General features: G+C 42.5%; 1 protein-coding gene and 1 pseudogene across 2 annotated transcripts; both read left to right on the top strand.

Moving 5' to 3' along the window:
* The first annotated feature begins 318 nt into the window (after positions 1 to 318).
* On the top strand, positions 319 to 27,546 carry LOC123774613 (uncharacterized). Of its 2 annotated transcripts, none has more exons than XM_069303917.1 (2): positions 319 to 354; positions 18,340 to 27,546. In XM_069303917.1, exons 1-2 carry the CDS (start codon positions 334 to 336, stop codon positions 26,236 to 26,238), a joined length of 7,920 nt encoding a protein of 2,639 aa, XP_069160018.1. In that variant the 5' UTR covers positions 319 to 333; the 3' UTR covers positions 26,239 to 27,546. The 2 variants fall into 2 exon arrangements, with proteins under 2 accessions (XP_069160018.1, XP_069160019.1); XM_069303918.1 differs by lacking the exon at positions 319 to 354 and adding an exon at positions 11,184 to 11,254.
* Positions 26,397 to 27,546, top strand: LOC138351888 (uncharacterized; annotated as a pseudogene).
* Positions 27,547 to 27,669: the final 123 nt, after the last annotated feature.

Raw genomic sequence — 27,669 nt, forward strand, 5'->3', positions numbered from 1 at the left:
GCCTTGTTAAAACTAGAATCAGGATGGGATACGCAAAGTTGACTCGTAAATATTTTATAAAACATAGATCAACCTTTAATGTGCAACGTAAAACCCGCTAACAATTAAGCATTCTTTAGCAGAATATCCAGACTAAAAAAACGTGGAACGCAATGTTACCCGAGCCTTTTGCATATATTCTAGCCGGTTTGATGGCTAATGTACAGGAAAATAGAACAAAATTCAGTTATCTGAATATGAAGTTAAGTGAATAAATACAAAAAGTTGCTTGTGACCTAATTTGATTAATGCACTGGAAATATAAACTTCAGTGTTGCCCCCTATCCTCCTACAATGCCACGTACTCCGCTTCAGGTAAGTTCTGAAGGATGAGGGAAGGACGGGAGAGGGCAGTAAAAATAAGAGTATGGGGGTGGAGGGGGTTGACTGGGGATGGAGCCTGATGCAACGTCACAGAACTGATCACACAACAACCTGAAGTGTTGCTGTGAACGGCAGAGTTTATCTAGCCCATTACGACACTGTTATTGTGAGTGGGCGGGTGGCGGACGCACGAGACACGTCAGATTTCAGCTGTCACAGTCTGGCTAACGGTTCATTTGCGCTCCCATCATCTCTGGGTCCTACACCCTACCCCTGGAGGCAAGGGGGAGCGCTACTTCAGTCTTAGAGTACTACACGCAACCCCCGAAGGTCAAAGGGGGTACGTGTCTTCAGACACAGATATTTGCGATATTAACATTTTAACAGCTGCAATTTAAATACTTACCAAAGCAGTTTTTGTTGAGTGCATTCGGCCGGAGCCTGGTGTTGGAAACGTGTTCTTTAGCGCCTAAACTGAGTTAGTGTTTTTGTCTTATTTCCGTCTTCTATATTATTCCCCCTGTTCAAAGACCGGGCCTCGGAGACGAAGATCCCTGGAACCAACACAAGGTATGTTTTTATCGTCTTCAATATTAATGATTCCCAAACTTTTTTGAACTTCCGGCCTCTTGGTTCTATAAACTCATATCCTACATTTTAAACTCCCCCTTACTAAATTTCGTTCTCACATTGGCGTTTTAATGGTACATTTTTAAATTAAAGAGTAGACTGATAAATTCTCCAATTCAGCAAACCAGTCCGGAGTCATGTTAAGTCTGACTACCACGACTCGAACCTGGGCACCCAGGCTTAAGAGACCGGAATTCTAAGGGCTACGCCCCGATATTGACAGTGCCCCTACCCACCATGAAAGCAATTATTTAAAATAATAATGTATATAACCCACTAAAGAAGATAATAATACAATTAAATAAATAACTATACTATTTAAACTTGCACGTTTATTAAAAATTTGATACACCCGATTAATAAAATCTGAGTCATTTAAGGGGCCGGAAAACTATTATCTAAAGCCTCCTCAAACTCTCTCAATTTGTTTATGCTTAATCCACATGATAACTGTTCCAACTTTTACAACGGGATCAACATCGTAACATGAGCACAAATTCAGAAAAAACAAAACAAAAATCAAATAATCCTAAAACAATGAAAAAAGGTCACCAATTACATTATTTGTCATTATTATCTGAGATTTTTATATGAGCTTCAATATTTATGTTTAAGAATTTTGATTTATAGCATAGCATAGTATACAATTTTTGTTTAAATGTGGCCTTTCAAAACATGTATAACGAGGACGAAAAAATGTATAACTGCAATATTTTTGCGTTTATGGAAACACCAAAGCATAAATATTGTAGAACAAAGAACGTGATAATACATAATATGAGAAAATGGTTGCAAGGATCAGGTTGGGTTACCGTTACCTGTGGCAGGTAGCTACAGGTGACGGATCTCCCAATCCTGAGCACTCCAGGTGCAAACTCTGTGAGCAGGAACTGCGGCATGATCTCCCATACTACATCACCGAATGCCCAGTTATTAGACCTTTCAGACCAGTTGGCATGAAGTACTTGGAGTTTTGCAGTTACTTTATTCACTCTTGTATTCTTGAAGATATCCTCACAGTGTATCCAAAATTTGCCAGTGCAGGCTACTAAACATATGGCTCTGTATGACTAACCATCCTGCGAGATGGGGACTTTTATTACCACTGCTACCTTATTCATTCTTGTGTCGATGAAATCCTCAAAATGCACCCAGAGTCTGCCAGTGCAGACTGCATATCACATGCCTCTGTATGACTAACCATCCTGTGTGATGGGAATTTTTTAGCATCATGTAGTTAGCTTTTTTTGACACACTGTACTCCCTTTCATATAGTCTAGGGTAGCTGCATAAATGTATTAATAAATTATAGATGTATTATAGATGCATAGATGTATTAATAAAAAAAAGTGATAATCGATCAGAAACTGAATTTGTTTAAGCGTCTCAAAGCTGAAAATCTAGTAATAGAGAAAAATGAAGTGCAAGTTCTCGGCATTATATATGATCGTTCTACTTCATGGATTTCCTTGTAAGTTGTAATAAACATTGCTTGGCATTCGTACTCGAATATGTGAAAGTTGTAGGTCAATATGTGTTGAAATGAAGTCAAGAAAAAATAACTCCCCAAAAACAAATATAAGGATAATGGGTTAATAAGGATAATAAGTACACTTTATATAAGTGATAAGGCCTGCATCTGGTCCCCCATTCATCAATACAGCCTAAAAGAGACAAGAGAATAGAGTTTGAAATCTGAAAAGTTTTCGGCCAAAATCAAATAAGTCACAACTCCTGCCACCTGTGGCTGATTAATACATTGACTAATTTCGTTCAAACTTCACATACGTAGTGACGGGTATGGATACTCCAAGATGTAGAAGCCACAACAAAATCAGATTATAAACAAAGGAGAAAAATAAAAATCACCCCCCCAAAAAAAAAAAAAAAAATAATTGTTGGACATTTGGTGGAAATAACAGATTTTAACATTAGCATATTTTCATGATATATAACAAAATACAGCATAATAACATACTTACTCATTATTATTTGTATGATTATGTATTATTCAGCAATGCTAGAAAGGCCCCAGTTGCTATCCACTTTGTGGACCCTCCTTACTACTATTTTTCTTCTTTGAGCGTGTATCTGCATCTCTTTATCACTTCATTATCCCTCAGTTCCAGTTCTTATCATCAACACGTTCTTCTTTATTTTTTATTTTTTTTATATTCGTATAAAATCCATTTCTTAACATATTGTGATGAAATTTTCACGACTCTCATGCCAAATAATTGAAGATTTGGATAACATTTTCAAGTAATTTTCATATTATTCGAATATTTTTCGTTTTCCGGCCCCTTAAATAGTACAAATAAGAGTGTTAATCGAGGGAACTGTAGACTTGAATTCCCTTCTCGTCAACCTTGTTAACGTGGACGAGGTTGATGACTTAATAGTTTTCAATGTCAGGTTTAATGTTGCTAGAAGGAGTTTTAAACCGCCACGTTCAGTAATTTGACGTTGATTTCCTTGCTTCTTGAGACCTCGCCTAAACCGCGCTCCACTCAATCCGTCCTTCCGACAGAACGTCGCATTTTGGCATATACTTTACATACGTATACTTTTACGTATACTTTTGGCCAAAAACAGTCATATTAGAAAACGGTAGCGACTCGCAAAATTCACTGTCCCGCCTTCTGTTTTGGGTCCTCTGGTAGGTTAGGATAAGGGCAATAATTTTTGTACGACAGTTTCTTGACGTTGGGAAACTTTAGGAGGATGGGCAGCTCCACCACCGATGATGGAAATGTCAGCAGCATAGTAGTCTTTACTGTTCAGAATGCAGGATAGTGAACAACAAAATTTTCTTCTGTGACCAGAATTCTTTGTCTTCTTAAACTTTGACTTCAGCTCTATATCATTTTGTAGCTTATTTATTTCCTCCTCTACTCTAACTCCTTTAAGATCTGAAAATGTATTTATGACCTAATCTGGAATATCCAACGAAAATTATCCTTAAATCTCTCAGACATCTTTATCCAATATACACAAATGGTCACAATATACACGTAAATCATTGTCGTGTATTACAATTTTGTTTTTTAGTTCTGATAAATTGGTATATCTCACGATATTGTGCTTGAAACGTTTTAATTTTGAAATACTCTAAACGTTGAGGTAACCGATTTAGCGTTAATAAGATTGATCTTATTTCCCCTGCAGCTGCATATTTATCTCATCGAAGTTAGCAAATATACTTAATAAATAAACAATATTGGGCCTAATCTTTCTTAATTTATCGCTATTTCCAGTGATAAATGTAGGTGTAGGTCCCCGTGGTGTAGACACTCGCCTGGCGTTTCGCGAACGCTTTGTCCTGGGTTCGCATTCTGGCCAGGGAGGATTTAATGGGCGTCAATCCTTAACTGTAGCCTGTTTACCCAACAGTAAAATGGGTACCTTGTTGTTAAACGATTTAGTGGGTCGTATTCCAGGGAACATAAAATTAAGGACTTGCCGGAAACGCTAGGCGTGCAAGATTCAGCATTCTAGTGGCTGTACAAGAATGTTAGAACCCTTGTATATATAAATAAATAAGTAAAATTAACAAAATTAAAATCGATTATAGTGTCGAAAGGTTCGCTAAAGCGTCTTAAACGTTTATTTACCCTTTGACAACGAAGGACTTCAATTTCAAGCAGTGAAGGTTCAAAATCTTCGTCGTTCTCAGCACAAAGCTACCGGAATAGTCTGGAATTATGTACAAAATTGGCCGAACCTCACCTAACCGAGCACCAACAAACCTGACATCACGTCAATTTCGCGAGCCGCTATGATTTTTAGTACATCAGTTTGTGACCTTAAGAGATTTATATGTCAAACTTCAATGAGTGCATTTGAGAGGATGGGTTGAATGAACATGGGTTTTAATGGTATTACGCTGAAGTAATGAGTATAATGTGTTATGTGAGCAGTCAGTAAGAGTTTTTTGCTCCCAGATGTTGGTGACGAATAACGCAAGGAATCGTGAAGATATTATGATTTTTTTCTTCAAATAAGCAACAAAACATTGATAGCGACCATTCATTGAAGGTGCTCCACCAGTTGTACAAGTAAGTTAGTCAGCAGAAACTCGTTTTCTAAGAGCTGCTCAACAACAAGTTTCCAGTTGCCTTACAAATAACTCGTTGGTCAATTTTTGTCCAATAAGGTCTAATAACTGGGCATTCGGTGATGTAGTGTGGGAGATCATGCCGCAGCTCCTGCTCAGAGAGTTTGCAACTGGAGTGCTCAGGATTGGGAGATCCGTCACCTGTAGCCACCTGCCACAGGTAACGGTAACCCAAACTTTCATCTTTTATAAAGCGCACATAATCGAGGAGCAAAAATTCATTGCCCGGCAAAGTTGACTCATCCATCTGTAATGCAAATTATGTTGTTCTTAGTATAAATGCACAGCACCTTGAGTTTTAGTGTTCCACAGCACCTTGAGTTTTAGTGTTCCACAGCACCTTGAGTTTTAGTGTTCCACAGCACCTTGAGTTTTAGTGTTCCACAGCACCTTGAGTTTTAGTGTTCCACAGCACCTTGAGTTTTAGTGTTCCACAGCACCTTGAGTTTTAGTGTTCCACAGCACTTTGAGTTTTAGTGTTCCACAGCACCTTGAGTTTTATTGTTCCACAGCATCTTGAGTTTTATTGTTCCACAGCACCTTGAGTCTTAGTGTTCCACAGCACCTTGAGTTTTAGTGTTCCACAGCACCTTGAGTTTTAGTGTTCCACAGCACCTTGAGTTTTAGTGTTCCACAGCACCTTGAGTTTTAGTGTTCCACAGCACCTTGAGTTTTAGTGTTCCACAGCACCTTGAGTTTTATTGTTCCACAGCATCTTGAGTTTTATTGTTCCACAGCACCTTGAGTTTTAGTGTTCCACAGCACCTTGAGTTTTAGTGTTCCACAGCACCTTGAGTTTTAGTGTTCCACAGCACCTTGAGTTTTATTGTTCCACAGCACCTTGAGTTTTAGTGTTCCACAGCACCTTGAGTTTTAGTGTTCCACAGCACCTTGAGTTTTAGTGTTCCACAGCACCTTGAGTTTTAGTGTTCCACAGCACCTTGAGTTTTAGTGTTCCACAGCACCTTGAGTTTTAGTGTTCCACAGCACCTTGAGTTTTAGTGTTCCACAGCACCTTGAGTTTTATTGTTCCACAGCACCTTGAGTTTTATTGTTCAACAGCACCTCACCTTGAGGTTACCTTGAGGTGCTTCCGGGGCTTAGCGTCCCCGCGGCCCGGTCGTCGACCAGGCCTCCTGGTTGCTGGACTGATCAACCAGGCTGTTAGACGCGGCTGCTCGCAGCCTGACGTATGAGTCACAGCCTGGTTGATCAGGTATCCTTTGGAGGTGCTTATCCAGTTCTCTCTTGAACACTGTGAGGGGTCGGCCAGTTATGCCCCTTATGTGTAGTGGAAGCGTGTTGAACAGTCTCGGGCCTCTGATGTTGATAGAGTTCTCTCTCAGAGTACCTGTTGCACCTCTGCTTTTCAACGGGGGTATTCTGCACATCCTGACATGTCTTCTGGTTTCATGTGATGTTATTTCTGTGTGCAGGTTTGGGACCAGCCCCTCAATTATTTTCCACGTGTAAATTATTATGTATCTCTCCCGCCTGCGCTCAAGGGAGTACAGATTTAGGCTCTTTAGTCGGTCCCAGTAATTTAGATGTTTTACTGAGTGGATTCTAGCAGTAAAGGATCTCTGCACGCTCTCCAGGTCAGCAATTTCTCCAGCTTTGAAAGGGGCTGTCATTGTGCAGCAGTATTCCACTCTAGAGAGCATTTGAAAAGTATCATCATCGGTATAGCATCTCTAGTGTGAAAAGTTCTTGTTATCGAACCTGTCATTTTTCTTGCAGTTGTGACGGCTACTTTATTGTGTTCTTTAAAGGTCCAGCAACTGCGACAGGCAAGAGCGCCCTGTTCTGAAACCATGTTGTCCGGGGTTATGGAGATGCTGTGATTCCATGTATTTTGTGATCTTACTTCTTAGCATTCTCAAAAATTTTTATGATGTGCGATGTTAGTGCTATCGATCTGTAATTTTTTGCCTCTGCCTTATTTCCTCCTTTATGGAGTGGTGCTCTCTCTGCTGCTTTTAGTATGTCAGGGATAACGCCAGTATCTAGGCTTTGTCTCCACAGAATGTGAAGGGCCTGCGATAGTGGTTTTTTACAGTTCTTGATGAATATGGAGTTCCAAGAATCCGGGCCTGGTGCAGAGTGCATAGGCATACTGTTTATGGCTTCTTCAAAATCTAGTGGGGATAGGGCGACGTCTGAGATATGATTTGATGTTGGTATCATATCCATGAAAAATTCATTTGGGTTATCAATCTTTAGTGCGTTTAATGGCTCGCTGAAAACAGAGTCGTACTGCTTCCTCAGTAACTCGCTCATTTCTTTGTTGTCATCGGTGAAAGTTCCATCTCCCTTTCGCAGGGGCCCGATACTAGATGTAGTTTTTTATCTTGATTTTGCATAGGAGAAAAAATATTTCGGATTTCTCTCTATTTCACTGATGGCCTTTTGCTCTCTTTGCCTCTCCTGGGTTTTGTATGATTCTTGTAGCTTGAGTTCAATTGTTTCTATTTCTCTATCTAACCTTCTTCGCCGTTCTTGAGATAGGGTGCGACTCTCAAGTTGTTCCGTGATTCGTTTTCTTCGCCTATATAGGGAACGACGTTCCCGTTCCAATCTGCATCTCTTTCTCTTTTTTCTTAGGGGTATGCTGTTTGAACATATTTCTAGTGCTACTGAGCTTATTTTTTCCAGGCACTGGTTCAGGTTTGCATTTTCTAGCTGTTCTTCCCAGTTTATTTCTGTGAAGTCCTGGTTTATTTGCTCCCAGTTTATCTGTTTATTATTGAAGTTGACTTTGCTGAAATCTCCTCCACCGGGAATCTGGACTGGTTTTGAAGGTCCATTCCCCATGGTTGTCAGAACTTCAATTAAGTTGTGATCTGAGTAACAGGTATTTGTAATCATTATGTTCCCGATCAATTCATCATTATTAGTGAAAATGAGGTCCAGCCTGTTCTCCTTCCTAGTTGGTTTTACTATTTGCTGGTGTAAGGCAAACCTGTCGCACATCCGTAGCAGGTCATTTGCGTGTGCCTGTTCATTTCGGCTACTTCCTGGTATTCTTTCTGATATTACTGTATTAGCCAGGTGCTTCCATTTCAGGTGCCGTAGGTTGAAGTCCCCAAGCAGGATGATGTTCGGAGCTGGATTTGTGAGGTTTTCCAAGCAGTGTTCTATTTTCATTAGTTGGTCTTTAAACTGCTGAGGGTTTGCCTCCGGTGACTTATATACAAGGACAATAACTACATTTAGGATCTCTATTTTGATGATCAGCACTTCCACCATATTTTTTTTTTTTTTTTTTGTTTTTTTTTGAGATATATACAAGAGTTGTTACATTCTTGTACAGCCACTAGTACGCGTAGCGTTTCGGGCAAGTCCTTAATCCTATGGTCCCTGGAATACGATTCCCTGCCGCGAAGAATCGTTTTTTCATCCAAGTACACATTTTACTGTTGCGTTATTATTATTAACATCTTTATTGACAAAATTAATTACAATTTTGCCTAATCTGAGGATTTTGATAGTCTTATTAAATTGAGGTTAATGCTAGTATTCACTGTCACGCAGGACAGAGGGTCATACATAAGACAATAGGTCTAAACTGTAGGCTGAAGCACATATATATCACGGTTACAATCAATGTTTTAATGTGTGGATATGTGAAAACAACTTTCTATTGTGCACTGCCACACAAGGGCAGGGATGGGTTCATAAGTGATGCAGCTTAGAATATAAATAGAAATTGTTCTTCATTCTTTAAAATGGACAAGCAAATTTTGGGTAAATTGTTAGGATGTCGTCCAGAACACCTGAGTCAATAAAATAGTTACACAGTTGGTGGTACAATAGGCCAGGAGGTCTAAAGTCCTTTACGGTTTCACATTCATCAATATAGTGTTCTAGTGAATGCATTAAAGGTTTATCACAGAGTTTACAATCTACTGTTGCGTTAAACAGAGGCTACAGTTAAGGAATTGCGCCCAGTAAATCCTCCCCGGCCAGGATACGAACCCATGACATAGCGCTCGCGGAACGCCAGGCGAGTGTCTTACCACTACACCACGAAGACATTTGTGGTGTTTAGCAGCTCAGTACAGATGAGTGTGTCTTTGATGTAGAGGCTGACCCCACCCTGAAGCCGGTGTTTCCTATCACATCTGAAAAGATTGTACTCTGAGATCCATTTTTCACCATCAAGGTAGTCCTTTGTGTGAGTTTCCGTTAGGGCTGCAAACACTGCATTTGCCTCATGAAGGAGAGTTTTATTGTTCCACAGCACCCTGAGTTATATTGTTCCACAGCACCTTGAGTTTTAGTGTTCCACAGCACCTTGAGTTTTAGTGTTCCACAGCACCATGAGTTTTATTGTTCCACAGCACCCTGAGTTATATTGTTCCACAGCACCTTAAATTTTAGTGTTCCACAGCACCTTGAGTTTTATTGTTCCACAGCACCTTCAGTTTTATTGTTCCACAGCACCTTCAGTTTTATTGTTCCACAGCACCTTGAGTTTTATTGTTCCACAGCACCTTCAGTTTTATTGTTCCACAGCACCTTCAGTTTTATTGTTCCACAGCACCTTCAGTTTTATTGTTCCACAGCACCTTGAGTTTTAGTGTTCCACAGCACCTTCAGTTTTATTGTTCCACAGCACCTTCAGTTTTATTGTTCCACAGCACCTTCAGTTTTATTGTTCCACAGCACCTTGAGTTTTATTGTTCCACAGCACCTTGAGTTTTAGTGTTCCACAGCACCTTGAGTTTTAGTGTTCCACAGCACCTTGAGTTTTAGTGTTCCACAGCACCTTGAGTTTTAGTGTTCCACAGCACCTTAAGTTTTAGTGTTCCACAGCACCTTGAGTTTTAGTGTTCCACAGCACTTTAAGTTTTAGTGTTCCACAGCACCTTGAGTTTTAGTGTTCCACAGCACGTTGAGTTTTATTGTTCCACAGCACCTTGAGTTTTATTGTTCCACAGCACCTTGAGTTTTAGTGTTCCACAGCACCTTGAGTTTTATTGTTCCACAGCACCTTGAGTTTTATTGTTCCACAGCACCTTGAGTTTTATTGTTCCACAGCACCTTGAGTTTTAGTGTTCCACAGCACCTTGAGTTTCCTTGTTTTCAACGAATTTTATCTCTATACCTTATACAATGCGAGATGTAGGGCAATGTAGTCAATCACAGAACGGATAAATGCTATGTAGAATATTCTAGCAAGTCTCATGTTAGTTCTACAAGTGACATCATCGAGGACCCACTATAGGGCTTTAATCTCTCCCAAAGTTTTGAGATAAATGAGTTCATAATAGGGACCCCCGCGGTATGTGTAAGTTTCGCAGTTGTCAAGTACATGCCCATCTATATGATAACTGGGTTGTGGTATAACGCATGGAATGAGTGCACGAGTTTTCTGTATCAAACGCTGCTCTTGATATCTGCTTGATGTTCACGCTGCTTTTAGTCCCCAAAGAACAAAAATATCACGTACTATGAATCAGCGGTTCACAAACCACGTTTTCTATGAATCGGTCAGCTAAGTTAGGCCAGTTAGGTTAGGTTCGTGCGTTTTAGTGCAACATTTTTTGTCCGTTGTGGTAACTCAAGAGGCTGGCTGAAAATAATATCAATCGATCAACTACTGTCGGTGAGAGAGCTGGGTGGAGTAACGACTCATCCTTTCCCTTGGGTACTGTATTCTAAGTTGTTTTGTTTCACTAATAATACGTGATACAAAATAGACAAAAAAAATAGATTACTAGGGATAACAAATTTTGCATTTAAATATATATATTCGCAACTGTATACTTTGTATTTAGTCCTCTCTGTTTTGTGTGCTTTTCATTTTTTAACGTGGTTCAGCTATTCCGTTATCTGGGAACTTCCCGTCGATGGTAAGTGTTGAATGATATTAGAGAGCGGGAAGCAGGGTGCCTAGGGTACTACACGGGTGGGAGGGATGGTGGGAGTGGTTGGGCGGAGACATGGTGGGAGGGGTTGGGTAGGGTACATGGTGGGAGGGGTTGGGCAGGGTACATGGTGGGAGGGGTTGGGCGGGCAGAAAGACAGGACAAGGCTCGGGGCGGGGCCTAGGTGTCCGTGGGTGTGGCTGGGGTATAAAAGCAGGACACGCCAGACCAAGCCACGGCACGGATCGTGCGGCTCGTCATGAAGTGTTTGGTGAGCTCTCAACCTCTCTTCTCCAACTAACAACACATGCACATTTTACACCCCCAACGCCAACAGCAACCTAGTGATCTTATAACATCATCTATGAGGACGTTAAATTACTGTGGTGTTCGGTGGACTGCCGGCTCTTTGAAACTGTTGCACTTCGAATCAACAAAAATCGAGTTAAAGATTATTAATGTATACCATAACTAACCAAGCAATACAGTGGAGAAAAAATATTATCAAAATTGTATCTTTAGTTAAATTTCTGCGTATCAGAGTGACTAATCTATAATGGTGTTTGAACTGAACATTCTCGCGACATTTCTCTATCTGGGAAGATGTGAATCACTGCACATTAACATTTCTAGTAACGCTTATTATATTTTTAACAGTTGGAATTTTCCATTTAGCGGCTTCCATATCAAAATATAGTTATCTTACTATTATTCTGGTTCAATTAAATTTTGTTTCTTATTAAATGAAGCTAATGTAAATGTAATTTAACGACTAATACAAAACTTCCCTTTGATTATCCTTTGCAAAAGTTTCAAGAAACTTCCACTGTATACCGTACCTCATTTTACTGAATGCCCTCATATTTAGCTTCATGGAGGGACCTCTGACAAGCCGCCCTTCCGGTCCTTGTCGAGGCCACTAGAGATGATGGTCGTCAGGTAAATTCAGCTGAAATTGGACATTAGAAATTGCTATGAATCTTTGAAACACCCTATACCCAACCTATGAGGGATAGTGGACTCTATACCCATCCTGTGAGTGGTAGTGGACCCTATACCCATCCTGTGAGTGGTAGTGGACCCTATACCCATCCTGTGAGTGGTAGCGGACCCTATACCCATCCTGTGAGTGGTAATGGACCCTATACCCATCCTGTGAGTGGTAGTGGACCCTATACCCAACCAGTGAGTGGTAGTGGGAAGGGTTAAAGTATATTATGGGCTCAGAAACTGAACCCCGAAATTTAGTTAGCTACGCATATAATTTATGGTAACAATATTTAATTATATAACGACATATGTGTAAACGAAAGTCTTTCTGAAGAATACTTTGTCCGGAAGAGATGAGCAGTACAGTGTCTCGAACAGATTAAACAGTACCGTGTTTGGAACAGATTAAACAGTACCGTGTTTGGAACAGATTAAACAGTACCATGTTTGTAACAGATGAATAATACCGTGTTTTTTGGAACAAATTTAACGATACCGTGTTTGGAACAGATTAAACAGTATCGTGTGTGGAACAGATGAAAAGTACCGTTAAACAGTGCTATGTCTGGAACAGATTAAACAGTACCGTGTTTGGAACAGATTAAACAGTACCATGTTTGTAACAGATGAATAATACCGTGTTTTTTGGAACAAATTTAACGATACCGTGTTTGGAACAGATTAAACAGTATCGTATGTGGAACAGATGAACAGTGCCGTGTCTGGAACAGATGAACAGAACCGTGATTAGAGAACAGATTTAACAGTACCGTGATTAGAAAACAAATTTAACAGTACCGTGTTTGGAACAAATAGACATTATCGTGTCTGAAACAGGTGAACAGCACCAAATCTGGAAGATATGAACATTAAACTCGTTCGCAAGACCGCAGGGTGGCGACATACTATATGGACACTTTATATCGTTGCCTTGGTACTTGTGTTTAGTGTTCACCCTCATTCTCAGTAATCGTGTTTACAAGCACTACACACACGTGACGTTTGTATGTGTGTGGTGCACTTCCGTATACATGGGAAACACATCTGCACTCTTTCATTGAAGTGGAATCAAATTACATATACTTTTACATGCGAGTAATTTGTTTTTTTTAAGTAGTTATATACATAATAAATTGCGCTTCCTAGGGTTGAACTTCGGCTCTTTGGTCCAGCTTCATAACATTCAATCAACTTGTGTACAGGTTCCAGAGCCTACTGAGCTCCATCGTGTTTACATTTAAAACTGTGAATAGAGTCTGCATCTACTACCTCACTTTTTAGTGCATTACATTTGTTCATAATTCTATTACTGAAAAAAGTATCTGCATCATTTGGGTACTTACGTTTCCACCTGTGTTCCCTTGTTCAAGTTCCACCCATTCCTTAAAATTAATGTTTTTGTCTGCCCTATCAGTTTCCCTGAAAATTCAGCGACGTGAAGTTTACTATTTATAGCCTTTCCTCGTAATTCATACCTTTTAGTTCTAGAACTAGTCTTGTGGCATACCTCTGAATTTTTTACAACTTCATGTTTTTGATTAGATAAGATTCATAGATAAGATTCGCAGTCAGATTCACAGTCGAAAATTTCCGGATTCTCGTGACAGGACAGAGACATATGGGCACCATCCTTTCAACCGAGCCCTCTCTTCACCGAGCAGTAATATAGGTACCTAGGACTGACAATTATTTTGGGTTTCCTTCTGAGGAAGGTCTGCCGTTGTCCTTGGGCCAGTGGGTACTTCGTTAATCCTATAATACTTCCTGTCCCTGACAAAAGGAAATCTGTAGCTATAAAAGAGGATTTCTGTCAGTTTGTTTATCTTAGGTTGAGGGCCAGAAGCTTGAAGTTTGACCAAACTCACCAGACTTGGCGGAAAGACTGGCGTATATAGGGGAAACGGTCACAGAGGAGATGGAGTCGGTCCCCCATGCCCTTTCGTTAAGTAGGTGGAAACGAAATACTCAGGGCCGAGGCAACAGACTTTTTACCGTATATTCATTCTGTGGGCTCCCAACGCACGTACGAGAGTGCGAAAAACTGCTAAGTTTTTCGCACTCTCCTGAGTGTTTTGTCAAGGTCTGACTGTGTGGTCAGGACGAGACTTACATCTCAACGTCTAATCAACGTCTAACTTGTATAGGGTTGAGATGTAAGTCTCGTCCTAATCACTCAGACCTTGACAAAGCACTCAGGAGAGTGCGAAAAACTTGGTGTAAAGTCCTTACATAATTTTCACACATACACAAGTGTGGGTTCTTATCCTATGTTATTATATCTGCGAGAAGACATTACCATTACAAACATGCATATGTTCTGAAGACTATATCTATATAAATAAAAATGTAAATATTAGTTTGTTCAAAATCGCTAATCTCCGAAAGTTCATCACCGATTGCTTTGAAACTCTGACACAACGTTCCATTTGCATCCGAGCGGGTTTATATATACATACTATATAGATGTCATGTCTGTGAAGGGAAAAAACATGCTTTTTTGAAAAACTGTGTTTTTCATGTATTCTTCATGTGAGAGAAATCTTTGAAACCTCTTTACTGATTGCTTTGAAATTTTTGACACTACGTTGCATTCGAATAGGCGCGTGTTTTTAAATACCTACTATATACATGCCTCACCTGTGACAGGAAAAAAAACATGATTTTTTAAAAACAGCGCCATCTGTTGGACGTAAGAGCAACACACGCTGTAATCTTTAATACTTCTTCCCCAATTGCTTTGAAACATTCGAATACCCACGTGTTATTATGTACCTACTATATAGATGCCACGTCTGTGACAGGTAAAAACATGCTATTTTGAAAAATAGCGCCACCTGTTGCACATAATAACAACACATGTTATACTAAATATGTTACAATTCCATTTCAATGTTTCCGATTGCTTTGATAAATGGATTTTTCAAAGAATTCGATTATTTTCTTTTGGATTTAATTATTTTATGTGACATTGCGTTGGAATTGAGCTGTGTTGTGTACCATACCATTCATTTTGTGAGCATAATTTATTTTTTTTCCTTTGGTTTTTTAACTGTTTTTCTTATATTTTAGTGATGGGAACATCAGATCATTTGATGTTCCCAATTTTCTGATGGGTAATATCAGATCATTTGGGAATACATCGGACGAGGGAGTGGGGAATGGTGGGGAGGACGAGGGAAAGGGAGTAGGGGATGGTGGAGAGGACGACAGGACAAGGTAGGGGGTAATGGTGGGGAGAACGAGGGGACGGGGGAGGGGGGAATGGAAGAGAGGACGAGGGGACGAGCAAGTGGGAGATGGTGAGGAGGATGTGGGGACGGTGGAGTGGGGAATGGTAGAGTGGGGGATGGTTGGGAGGACGAACGGACGGGGAAGGGGGGAATGGTGGGGAGGACGAGGGGACGGGGCAGGTGGGGAATGGTTAAAAGGACGAGAGGACGCTGGAGTGGGGGATGGTGGGGGAAGACGAGAGCCGGGGGAGTGGGGAATGTTTGGGAGGACGAGACGAGGAGGGAGGGGGGAATGGTGGGGAGGACTGGGAGACAGGGAAAGGTTGCTGAGCCACAGCAACACGTGGCCAGGTACAGCTAGTATGAAAAAATATATATCTGAGTAAAATGTTCAGGAGAGAGTTTAAATGGTTCACACTATTCTGTTCTATCGCCGACTAGATTCTTTTGCTAATAATAGAGAAGAACGATAAACTTTTACTGATCATTTCTTAGTGAGAATTGATCATCAATCCCCTACATGATTATGTGACTAACTCTTACACACAACCTCATACCCTATTGTTCCATTCTTCTTTTCAAATATTTCTAGGTAGGTAACATTGATTCTGTCCTGATATATTCTGTATAACAATATTACATTTTCCAAACTGATTCTTTTACCTTGTTTTCAGGTTTCCGTCATTTACTACTCACCTATTAGATATTTCTCTCGTGTATATATATATATATATATATATATATATATATATATATATATATATATATATATATATATATATATATATATATATATATATATATATATATATATATATATATATATATATATTAGCTTGTCATTACAATGTTATTCTCGTAAGCTGCGTAGAATTTGTCTAATTCCTAATACTTGCCTAACACTCGCCTAATTCCAGTAATTTATCACAGCAACCTTAGTTCTTTATGCAGAATCTAATTTTTGTCATTATTAATTAAATAATTTATCCACAGCCACCAAATATATATATATTATTAGATATGAATGCGTGTGTGTGACCTTTCCAACATTGTAAAACTATGACGATGGTATGACAGTGTTGGAGACCCGCCGCTAGTTTTGCCATTTATGTGGCATAAAAGAGTGTATTGCAATGCCATGTTAAAAAACACATTTGCTTTTGACAGTTGAATGTGCACTCACCTAGTTGTTCTTGCGGGGGTTGAACTCTGGCTCTTTGGTGCCGCCTCTCAACAGCCAATCAACTGATGCACAGATTCTTGAGCCAACTGGCCTCTTATCATATCTACACACACAGAGATCACACTAAAGTGATGCATCAAATGAACAAATCCAGTAAGTTCAGTAGAACTTCGGTTTCAACCCTTTTACCCTGTCGTAGCTCAGTCGATTAAGACAGTGTCTGGGATGCTCCCGGACGCAGGTTCGAATCCTCGTCACGCCCTTGCGGATTTGTTCTATCATATCTACATTTAAAACTGTGTATGGAGTCAGCCTCCACCACATCACTGCCTAATGCATTCCATCCGTTAACTACTCTGACACTGAAAAAGTTCCTTCTAACGTCCCTGTGGCTCATGTGGGTACTCATTTCCACTTGTGTCCCCTTGTTCGCGTCCCACCAGTGTTGAATAGTTTATCCTTGTTTACCCGATCGATTCCCCTGAGGATTTTGTAGGTTGTGATCATGTCTCCACTTACTCTTCTGTCTTCCAGTATCGTAAGGTATATTTCCCGCAGCCTTTCCTCGTAAGTCATGCCTCTAAGATCTGGGACTAGTCTAGTGGCATACCTTTGGACTTTTTCCAGCTTCGTCTTGTGCTTGACAAGGTACGGGCTCCATGCTGGGGCCGCATACTCCAGGATTGGTCTTACAGGATTGTGTGTGTGTGTGTGTGTGTGTACTCACCTAATTGTGCTTGCGGGGGTTGAGCTCTGGCTCTTTGGTCCCGCCTCTCAACCGTCAATCAACAGGTGTACAAGTTCCTGAGCCTATTGGGCTCTATCATATCTACATTTGAAACTGTGTATGGAGTCAGCCTTCACCACATCACTTCCTAATGCATTCCATTTGTCAACCACTCTGACACTAAAAAAGTTTTTTTCTAATATCTCTGTGGCTCATTTGGGCACTCAATTTCCACCTGTATCCACTAGTGCGTGTGCCTCTTGTGTTAAATAGCCTGTCTTTATCTACCCTGTCAATTCCTTTGAGAATCTTGAATGTGGTGATCATGTCCCCCTAACTCTTCTGTCTTCCAGCGACGTGAGGTTTAATTCCCGTAGTCTCTCCTTCTAGCTTACACCTCTCAGCACGGGTACTAGCCTGGTGGCAAACCTTTGAATCTTTTCCAGTTTAGTCTTATCCTTAACTAGATATGGTCTCCATGCTGGGGCTGCATAATCCAGGATCGGCCTGACATATGTGGTATACAAAGTTTTGAATGATTCCTTACACAAGTTTCTAAATGCCGTTCTTATGCTGGCCAGCCTGGCATATACCGTTGATGTTATCCTCTTGATATGGGCTGCAGGGAACAAGTCTGGCGTGATATCAACCCCCAAGTCTTTTTCTCTCTCTGACTCTTGAAGAATTTCATCTTCCAGATGATACCTTTTATCTGGCTTCCTGCTCCATACACCTATCTTCATTACATTACATTTGCTTGGGTTAAACTCTAACAATCATTTGTTCGACCATTCCTTCAGTCTGTCTAGGTTTTCTTGAAGCCTCAAGCAGTCCTCCTCTGTCTTAATCCTTCTCATAATTTTGACTTCGTCAGCAAACATTGAGAGAAGTGAGTTTATACCCTCCAGGAGATCATTTACGTATATCAGAAACAGGATAGGACCGAGTATAGAGGCCTGTGGGACTCCACTGGTGACTTCACCCCAATCTGAGGTCTGTGTGTGTGTTTGTGTGTGTGTGTGTGTGTGTGTGTGTGTGTGTGTGTGTGTGTGTGTGTGTGTGTGTGTGTGTGTGTGTGTGTGTGTATGTGTGTATGTAAGCGTTATATCAGTGTTACAGCCTTTTTCTAATAAGCACGATGAACAGGAACATGTAAAAATAAAAATAACAAACATCGATAATTTTGAGATTATATTGTAAGCGTATTTATATTTTTAAACTTGCAGGTGCTTGCAGTGTTACTGGTGGCAGCTGTGGGATCGCCTCTTCCGCATGACTGTAAACATGAAGTCTTTACATACGGTGGAGCGGAACCCACTGGGCCACTACAAAGAGGACATCATGTTTCCTCACCTGTCATTCATAGAGTTGAAGCTTATCCAGTGAACCAATACCAGGCAACATATCCAATAGGTACTCACCCTGCACATATCACTTATAATGTAGCATATGGTTCTTCTGTTTCTCATGCACTGCCTCAGCCTGTCCAGCCTACCCCAGAAGCGCAGAGAGCTACTGCTGCTTTCATGGCAGCATGGAATGAAGCAGCTGCAAGAGCAACTCAAATTCAAACAACTCTGGTAAAATCTGCGCCCTCTGGCACCTATACAATTCAAATTCCGAAGCAGGTAGAAGCAACTGAAGAAGTAAAGAGGGCAACCGCTCAATTTATGGCAGCTTGGAACAAGGCTGCTCGACGTGCAACTGTTGTCCAACAAGCAGTTTACTCTTTGCCACAGCCTGTACAACAAACTGAAGATGTCAAGAAAACAACTGCTGAATTTATGGCTTCCTGGGAAGCTGCTGCTCAACAAGCTTCAGCTATTAGACATGCAGTTGCTGCCACTGCTTCCTCCGGTGTCCCACAACAGGTAGAGGCTACAGACGAAGTCAAGAGAGCCACTGAACAATTCATGGAAGCTTGGAGAAATGCCGCTGCACGAGTGCCTACCATTCAGACCAACCTCTACCAGATTACTGGAACTACTCCATATTCTGCTGTTCCAACAATTGTTGATGGAGTTCCTCAGTTCACTCCTGAAGTTGCACATGCCACAGCAGAATTCATGAAGGTATGGAATGCTGCCGCTGCAGCTGCTGCAGCAGCCCCTGATGTAAACATCATAATGGGAGACAGTTCATGGCGTCCATCTCTCAAGGCATCTCACCATGCTGCAACTTATTCACAATCTTCCCATTACCATGCACCAGCCTCTGTATCCTACGATGTAGCTTCTCCATCTGCACTGCCTCAGCCTGTCCAACCTACCCCAGAAGTGCAGAGAGCTACTGCTGTTTTCATGGCAGCATGGAATGAAGCAGCTGCAAGAGCAACTCAAATTCAAACAAGTCTGGTAAAATCTGCGCCCTCTGGCACCTATTCAATTGAAATTCCAAAGCAGGTTGAAGCAACTGAAGAAGTAAAGCGGGCAACCGATCAATTTATGGCAGCTTGGAACAAAGCCGCTCAACGTGCAACTGTCGTCAAACAAGCAGTTTACTCTTTGCCACAGCCAGTACAACAAGCTGAAGCCGTCAAGAAAACAACTACTGAATTTATCGCTTCCTGGGAAGCTGCTGCTCAACAAGCTTCGGCTATTAGACATGCAGTTGCTGCCACTGCTTCCTCCAGTGTCCCACAACAGGTAGAGGCTACTGACGAAGTCAAGAGAGCCACTGAACAATTCATGGAAGCTTGGAGAAATGCCGCTGCACGAGTGCCTACCATTCAGACCAACCTCTACCAGATTACTGGAACTACTCCATATTCTGCTGTTCCAACAATTGTTGATGGAGTTCCTCAGTTCACTCCTGAAGTTGCACATGCCACAGCAGAATTCATGAAGGTGTGGAATGCTGCCGCTGCAGCTGCTGCAGCAGCCCCTGATGTAAACATCATTATGGGAGCCAGTTCACTGCGTCCATCTCTCAAGGCATCTCACCATGCTGCAACTTATTCACAATCTTCCCATTACCATGCACCAGCCTCTGTATCCTACGATGTAGCTTCTCCATCTGCACTGCCTCAGCCTGTCCAACCTACCCCAGAAGTGCAGAGAGCTACTGCTGTTTTCATGGCAGCATGGAATGAAGCAGCTGCAAGAGCAACTCAAATTCAAACAAGTCTGGTAAAATCTGCGCCCTCTGGCACCTATTCAATTGAAATTCCAAAGCAGGTTGAAGCAACTGAAGAAGTAAAGCGGGCAACCGATCAATTTATGGCAGCTTGGAACAAAGCCGCTCAACGTGCAACTGTCGTCAAACAAGCAGTTTACTCTTTGCCACAGCCAGTACAACAAGCTGAAGATGTCAAGAAAACAACTACTGAATTTATCGCTTCCTGGGAAGCTGCTGCTCAACAAGCTTCTGCTATTAGACATGCAGTTGCTGCCACTGCTTCCTCCAGTGTCCCACAACAGGTAGAGGCTACTGACGAAGTCAAGAGAGCCACTGAACAATTCATGGAAGCTTGGAGAAATGCCGCTGCACGAGTGCCTACCATTCAGACCAACCTCTACCAGATTACTGGAACTACTCCATATTCTGCTGTTCCAACAATTGTTGATGGAGTTCCTCAGTTCACTCCTGAAGTTGCACATGCCACAGCAGAATTCATGAAGGTGTGGAATGCTGCCGCTGCAGCTGCTGCAGCAGCCCCTGATGTAAACATCATTATGGGAGCCAGTTCACTGCGTCCATCTCTCAAGGCATCTCACCATGCTGCAACTTATTCACAATCTTCCCATTACCATGCACCAGCCTCTGTATCCTACGATGTAGCTTCTCCATCTGCACTGCCTCAGCCTGTCCAACCTACCCCAGAAGTGCAGAGAGCTACTGCTGTTTTCATGGCAGCATGGAATGAAGCAGCTGCAAGAGCAACTCAAATTCAAACAAGTCTGGTAAAATCTGCGCCCTCTGGCACCTATTCAATTGAAATTCCAAAGCAGGTGGAAGCAACTGAAGAAGTAAAGCGGGCAACCGATCAATTTATGGCAGCTTGGAACAAAGCCGCTCAACGTGCAACTGTTGTCAAACAAGCAGTTTACTCTTTGCCACAGCCAGTACAACAAGCTGAAGATGTCAAGAAAACAACTACTGAATTTATCGCTTCCTGGGAAGCTGCTGCTCAACAAGCTTCTGCTATTAGACATGCAGTTGCTGCCACTGCTTCCTCCAGTGTCCCACAACAGGTAGAGGCTACTGACGAAGTCAAGAGAGCCACTGAACAATTCATGGAAGCTTGGAGAAATGCCGCTGCACGAGTGCCTACCATTCAGACCAACCTCTACCAGATTACTGGAACTACTCCATATTCTGCTGTTCCAACAATTGTTGATGGAGTTCCTCAGTTCACTCCTGAAGTTGCACATGCCACAGCAGAATTCATGAAGGTGTGGAATGCTGCCGCTGCAGCTGCTGCAGCAGCCCCTGATGTAAACATCATTATGGGAGCCAGTTCACTGCGTCCATCTCTCAAGGCATCTCACCATGCTGCAACTTATTCACAATCTTCCCATTACCATGCACCAGCCTCTGTATCCTACGATGTAGCTTCTCCATCTGCACTGCCTCAGCCTGTCCAACCTACCCCAGAAGTGCAGAGAGCTACTGCTGTTTTCATGGCAGCATGGAATGAAGCAGCTGCAAGAGCAACTCAAATTCAAACAAGTCTGGTAAAATCTGCGCCCTCTGGCACCTATTCAATTGAAATTCCAAAGCAGGTGGAAGCAACTGAAGAAGTAAAGCGGGCAACCGATCAATTTATGGCAGCTTGGAACAAAGCCGCTCAACGTGCAACTGTTGTCAAACAAGCAGTTTACTCTTTGCCACAGCCAGTACAACAAGCTGAAGATGTCAAGAAAACAACTACTGAATTTATCGCTTCCTGGGAAGCTGCTGCTCAACAAGCTTCTGCTATTAGACATGCAGTTGCTGCCACTGCTTCCTCCAGTGTCCCACAACAGGTAGAGGCTACTGACGAAGTCAAGAGAGCCACTGAACAATTCATGGAAGCTTGGAGAAATGCCGCTGCACGAGTGCCTGCCATTCAGACCAACCTCTACCAGATTACTGGAACTACTCCATATTCTGCTGTTCCAACAATTGTTGATGGAGTTCCTCAGTTCACTCCTGAAGTTGCACATGCCACAGCAGAATTCATGAAGGTGTGGAATGCTGCCGCTGCAGCTGCTGCAGCAGCCCCTGATGTAAACATCATTATGGGAGCCAGTTCACTGCGTCCATCTCTCAAGGCATCTCACCATGCTGCAACTTATTCACAATCTTCCCATTACCATGCACCAGCCTCTGTATCCTACGATGTAGCTTCTCCATCTGCACTGCCTCAGCCTGTCCAACCTACCCCAGAAGTGCAGAGAGCTACTGCTGTTTTCATGGCAGCATGGAATGAAGCAGCTGCAAGAGCAACTCAAATTCAAACAAGTCTGGTAAAATCTGCGCCCTCTGGCACCTATTCAATTGAAATTCCAAAGCAGGTTGAAGCAACTGAAGAAGTAAAGCGGGCAACCGATCAATTTATGGCAGCTTGGAACAAAGCCGCTCAACGTGCAACTGTTGTCAAACAAGCAGTTTACTCTTTGCCACAGCCAGTACAACAAGCTGAAGATGTCAAGAAAACAACTACTGAATTTATCGCTTCCTGGGAAGCTGCTGCTCAACAAGCTTCTGCTATTAGACATGCAGTTGCTGCCACTGCTTCCTCCAGTGTCCCACAACAGGTAGAGGCTACTGACGAAGTCAAGAGAGCCACTGAACAATTCATGGAAGCTTGGAGAAATGCCGCTGCACGAGTGCCTACCATTCAGACCAACCTCTACCAGATTACTGGAACTACTCCATATTCTGCTGTTCCAACAATTGTTGATGGAGTTCCTCAGTTCACTCCTGAAGTTGCACATGCCACAGCAGAATTCATGAAGGTGTGGAATGCTGCCGCTGCAGCTGCTGCAGCAGCCCCTGATGTAAACATCATTATGGGAGCCAGTTCACTGCGTCCATCTCTCAAGGCATCTCACCATGCTGCAACTTATTCACAATCTTCCCATTACCATGCACCAGTCTCTGTATCCTACGATGTAGCTTCTCCATCTGCACTGCCTCAGCCTGTCCAACCTACCCCAGAAGTGCAGAGAGCTACTGCTGTTTTCATGGCAGCATGGAATGAAGCAGCTGCAAGAGCAACTCAAATTCAAACAAGTCTGGTAAAATCTGCGCCCTCTGGCACCTATTCAATTGAAATTCCAAAGCAGGTGGAAGCAACTGAAGAAGTAAAGCGGGCAACCGATCAATTTATGGCAGCTTGGAACAAAGCCGCTCAACGTGCAACTGTTGTCAAACAAGCAGTTTACTCTTTGCCACAGCCAGTACAACAAGCTGAAGATGTCAAGAAAACAACTACTGAATTTATCGCTTCCTGGGAAGCTGCTGCTCAACAAGCTTCTGCTATTAGACATGCAGTTGCTGCCACTGCTTCCTCCAGTGTCCCACAACAGGTAGAGGCTACTGACGAAGTCAAGAGAGCCACTGAACAATTCATGGAAGCTTGGAGAAATGCCGCTGCACGAGTGCCTACCATTCAGACCAACCTCTACCAGATTACTGGAACTACTCCATATTCTGCTGTTCCAACAATTGTTGATGGAGTTCCTCAGTTCACTCCTGAAGTTGCACATGCCACAGCAGAATTCATGAAGGTGTGGAATGCTGCCGCTGCAGCTGCTGCAGCAGCCCCTGATGTAAACATCATTATGGGAGCCAGTTCACTGCGTCCATCTCTCAAGGCATCTCACCATGCTGCAACTTATTCACAATCTTCCCATTACCATGCACCAGCCTCTGTATCCTACGATGTAGCTTCTCCATCTGCACTGCCTCAGCCTGTCCAACCTACCCCAGAAGTGCAGAGAGCTACTGCTGTTTTCATGGCAGCATGGAATGAAGCAGCTGCAAGAGCAACTCAAATTCAAACAAGTCTGGTAAAATCTGCGCCCTCTGGCACCTATTCAATTGAAATTCCAAAGCAGGTTGAAGCAACTGAAGAAGTAAAGCGGGCAACCGATCAATTTATGGCAGCTTGGAACAAAGCCGCTCAACGTGCAACTGTTGTCAAACAAGCAGTTTACTCTTTGCCACAGCCAGTACAACAAGCTGAAGATGTCAAGAAAACAACTACTGAATTTATCGCTTCCTGGGAAGCTGCTGCTCAACAAGCTTCTGCTATTAGACATGCAGTTGCTGCCACTGCTTCCTCCAGTGTCCCACAACAGGTAGAGGCTACTGACGAAGTCAAGAGAGCCACTGAACAATTCATGGAAGCTTGGAGAAATGCCGCTGCACGAGTGCCTACCATTCAGACCAACCTCTACCAGATTACTGGAACTACTCCATATTCTTCTGTTCCAACAATTGTTGATGGAGTTCCTCAGTTCACTCCTGAAGTTGCACATGCCACAGCAGAATTCATGAAGGTGTGGAATGCTGCCGCTGCAGCTGCTGCAGCAGCCCCTGATGTAAACATCATTATGGGAGCCAGTTCACTGCGTCCATCTCTCAAGGCATCTCACCATGCTGCAACTTATTCACAATCTTCCCATTACCATGCACCAGTCTCTGTATCCTACGATGTAGCTTCTCCATCTGCACTGCCTCAGCCTGTCCAACCTACCCCAGAAGTGCAGAGAGCTACTGCTGTTTTCATGGCAGCATGGAATGAAGCAGCTGCAAGAGCAACTCAAATTCAAACAAGTCTGGTAAAATCTGCGCCCTCTGGCACCTATTCAATTGAAATTCCAAAGCAGGTGGAAGCAACTGAAGAAGTAAAGCGGGCAACCGATCAATTTATGGCAGCTTGGAACAAAGCCGCTCAACGTGCAACTGTTGTCAAACAAGCAGTTTACTCTTTGCCACAGCCAGTACAACAAGCTGAAGATGTCAAGAAAACAACTACTGAATTTATCGCTTCCTGGGAAGCTGCTGCTCAACAAGCTTCTGCTATTAGACATGCAGTTGCTGCCACTGCTTCCTCCAGTGTCCCACAACAGGTAGAGGCTACTGACGAAGTCAAGAGAGCCACTGAACAATTCATGGAAGCTTGGAGAAATGCCGCTGCACGAGTGCCTACCATTCAGACCAACCTCTACCAGATTACTGGAACTACTCCATATTCTGCTGTTCCAACAATTGTTGATGGAGTTCCTCAGTTCACTCCTGAAGTTGCACATGCCACAGCAGAATTCATGAAGGTGTGGAATGCTGCCGCTGCAGCTGCTGCAGCAGCCCCTGATGTAAACATCATTATGGGAGCCAGTTCACTGCGTCCATCTCTCAAGGCATCTCACCATGCTGCAACTTATTCACAATCTTCCCATTACCATGCACCAGCCTCTGTATCCTACGATGTAGCTTCTCCATCTGCACTGCCTCAGCCTGTCCAACCTACCCCAGAAGTGCAGAGAGCTACTGCTGTTTTCATGGCAGCATGGAATGAAGCAGCTGCAAGAGCAACTCAAATTCAAACAAGTCTGGTAAAATCTGCGCCCTCTGGCACCTATTCAATTGAAATTCCAAAGCAGGTTGAAGCAACTGAAGAAGTAAAGCGGGCAACCGATCAATTTATGGCAGCTTGGAACAAAGCCGCTCAACGTGCAACTGTTGTCAAACAAGCAGTTTACTCTTTGCCACAGCCAGTACAACAAGCTGAAGATGTCAAGAAAACAACTACTGAATTTATCGCTTCCTGGGAAGCTGCTGCTCAACAAGCTTCTGCTATTAGACATGCAGTTGCTGCCACTGCTTCCTCCAGTGTCCCACAACAGGTAGAGGCTACTGACGAAGTCAAGAGAGCCACTGAACAATTCATGGAAGCTTGGAGAAATGCCGCTGCACGAGTGCCTACCATTCAGACCAACCTCTACCAGATTACTGGAACTACTCCATATTCTGCTGTTCCAACAATTGTTGATGGAGTTCCTCAGTTCACTCCTGAAGTTGCACATGCCACAGCAGAATTCATGAAGGTGTGGAATGCTGCCGCTGCAGCTGCTGCAGCAGCCCCTGATGTAAACATTATTATGGGAACCAGTTCACAGCATTCATATCTCTAGGCCATAAATGCTGCCCACCATGCTGCAACTTCTTCACCGTGTTAATATCACCATGCACCAGTTATTGTGTCTTATGGTGAAGCTTCACCTTCGCTGCGTCAGTCTTTATAGACAACCTCAGTAGTGTTGAGCTATTACTGTGTTCATGGCTGGGTGAAATGCAGCCGCCTAAGAAGCAACTAAGTTATAATTTACATGCCATTTTGGTGAAATTTGGTGACGCTATGACACCTTCAAGTCAAGTAGAAGAAACAGATGCCGTAAGGCAGACTAGTGCAGTGTTCTTGGCAGCATGGAATGCAACTGCTCGATATGCAACATTTGTGGTACAAGCCGTCTCTTATCTTCCCAAAACAAGTAGATCAAACTGATGATATGTATGAAGCTACTGCGAAATTCATATAGCTGCCCAACAAGTACCACCTAATAGACTATCAACATCTACCACATACTCTTTTCCTAAGCAGGTGAAGCCTTCTTTGGAAGTTGAAAAGCAAGAAACGGTCATGTTGAATGAAGCGGTGCCATTAGTTCCACAAATACAGACGGCTTTTAACATCCTCTCTAGATCCACGGCTCACGATCTGTTTCAAACGCCCTGTGTCCGATTCGCCTGAAGAAAAGTTAACCTATTAAACTTTCATGGCAAAGTTCCGAGCAGCTGAGGTAACCGCAATTCGGACCACTAGAGTTCATATTGTTATTTTACTTCACTCAGTGTAAGCAGTTGTTTTTTTAAATTCAACATATTGCTTACAGAGGCGGAGCTTACATAATGCATATTCCATCAGTGACTGTATCTTTCCTCCTTTCTCTGATCTACCCTCTAACCTCCAGGGCTGCATTCATGAAGATTTTGTGTTTGTGTCAGCCCGTCACCACCCATAGTGATATTACAACCCGTTGAGTATCACCACCCATAGTGACATTACAACCCGTTGAGTATCACCACCCATAGTGATATTACAACCCGTTGAGTATCACCACCCATAGTGATATTACAACCCGTTGAGTATCACCACCCATAGTGATATTACAACCCGTTGAGTATCACCACCCATAGTGATATTACAACCCGTTGAGTATCACCACCCATAGTGATATTACAACCCGTTGAGTATCACCACCCATAGTGATATTACAACCCGTTGAGTATCACCACCCATAGTGATATTACAACCCGTTGAGTATCACCACCCATAGTGATATTACCACTTATAATAGTGTATTCTACTATGTATCCTTTTATTATTAAGTCTTTATGTAAATAGTATTCACAAGATTGGAAATATTAAAGTTTGTCAATAATTTCCCAATATCCTATTCCAAATTTAGTGTTATTTTACTCGTTTAAGCCTTCTAATGCAATCAATGATGGTGCACAGGTGCATTTTGGTACACACGTGAAGAACACAAATACGAACAAGCCTG

The sequence above is a fragment of the Procambarus clarkii genome, chromosome 51, assembly GCF_040958095.1.
Source record: "Procambarus clarkii isolate CNS0578487 chromosome 51, FALCON_Pclarkii_2.0, whole genome shotgun sequence".
Lineage (NCBI taxonomy): Eukaryota > Metazoa > Arthropoda > Malacostraca > Decapoda > Cambaridae > Procambarus > Procambarus clarkii.

What these genes read in the sequence shown, in the direction of transcription:
- LOC123774613 (XM_069303917.1), top strand. Translation starts at nt 334, where the DNA reads ATGCCACGTACTCCGCTTCAG. An exon ending in TGCCACGTACTCCGCTTCAG is followed by an intron (nt 355 to 18,339) that starts GTAAGTTCTGAA and finishes TTAAACTTGCAG; the next exon opens with GTGCTTGCAGTGTTACTGGT.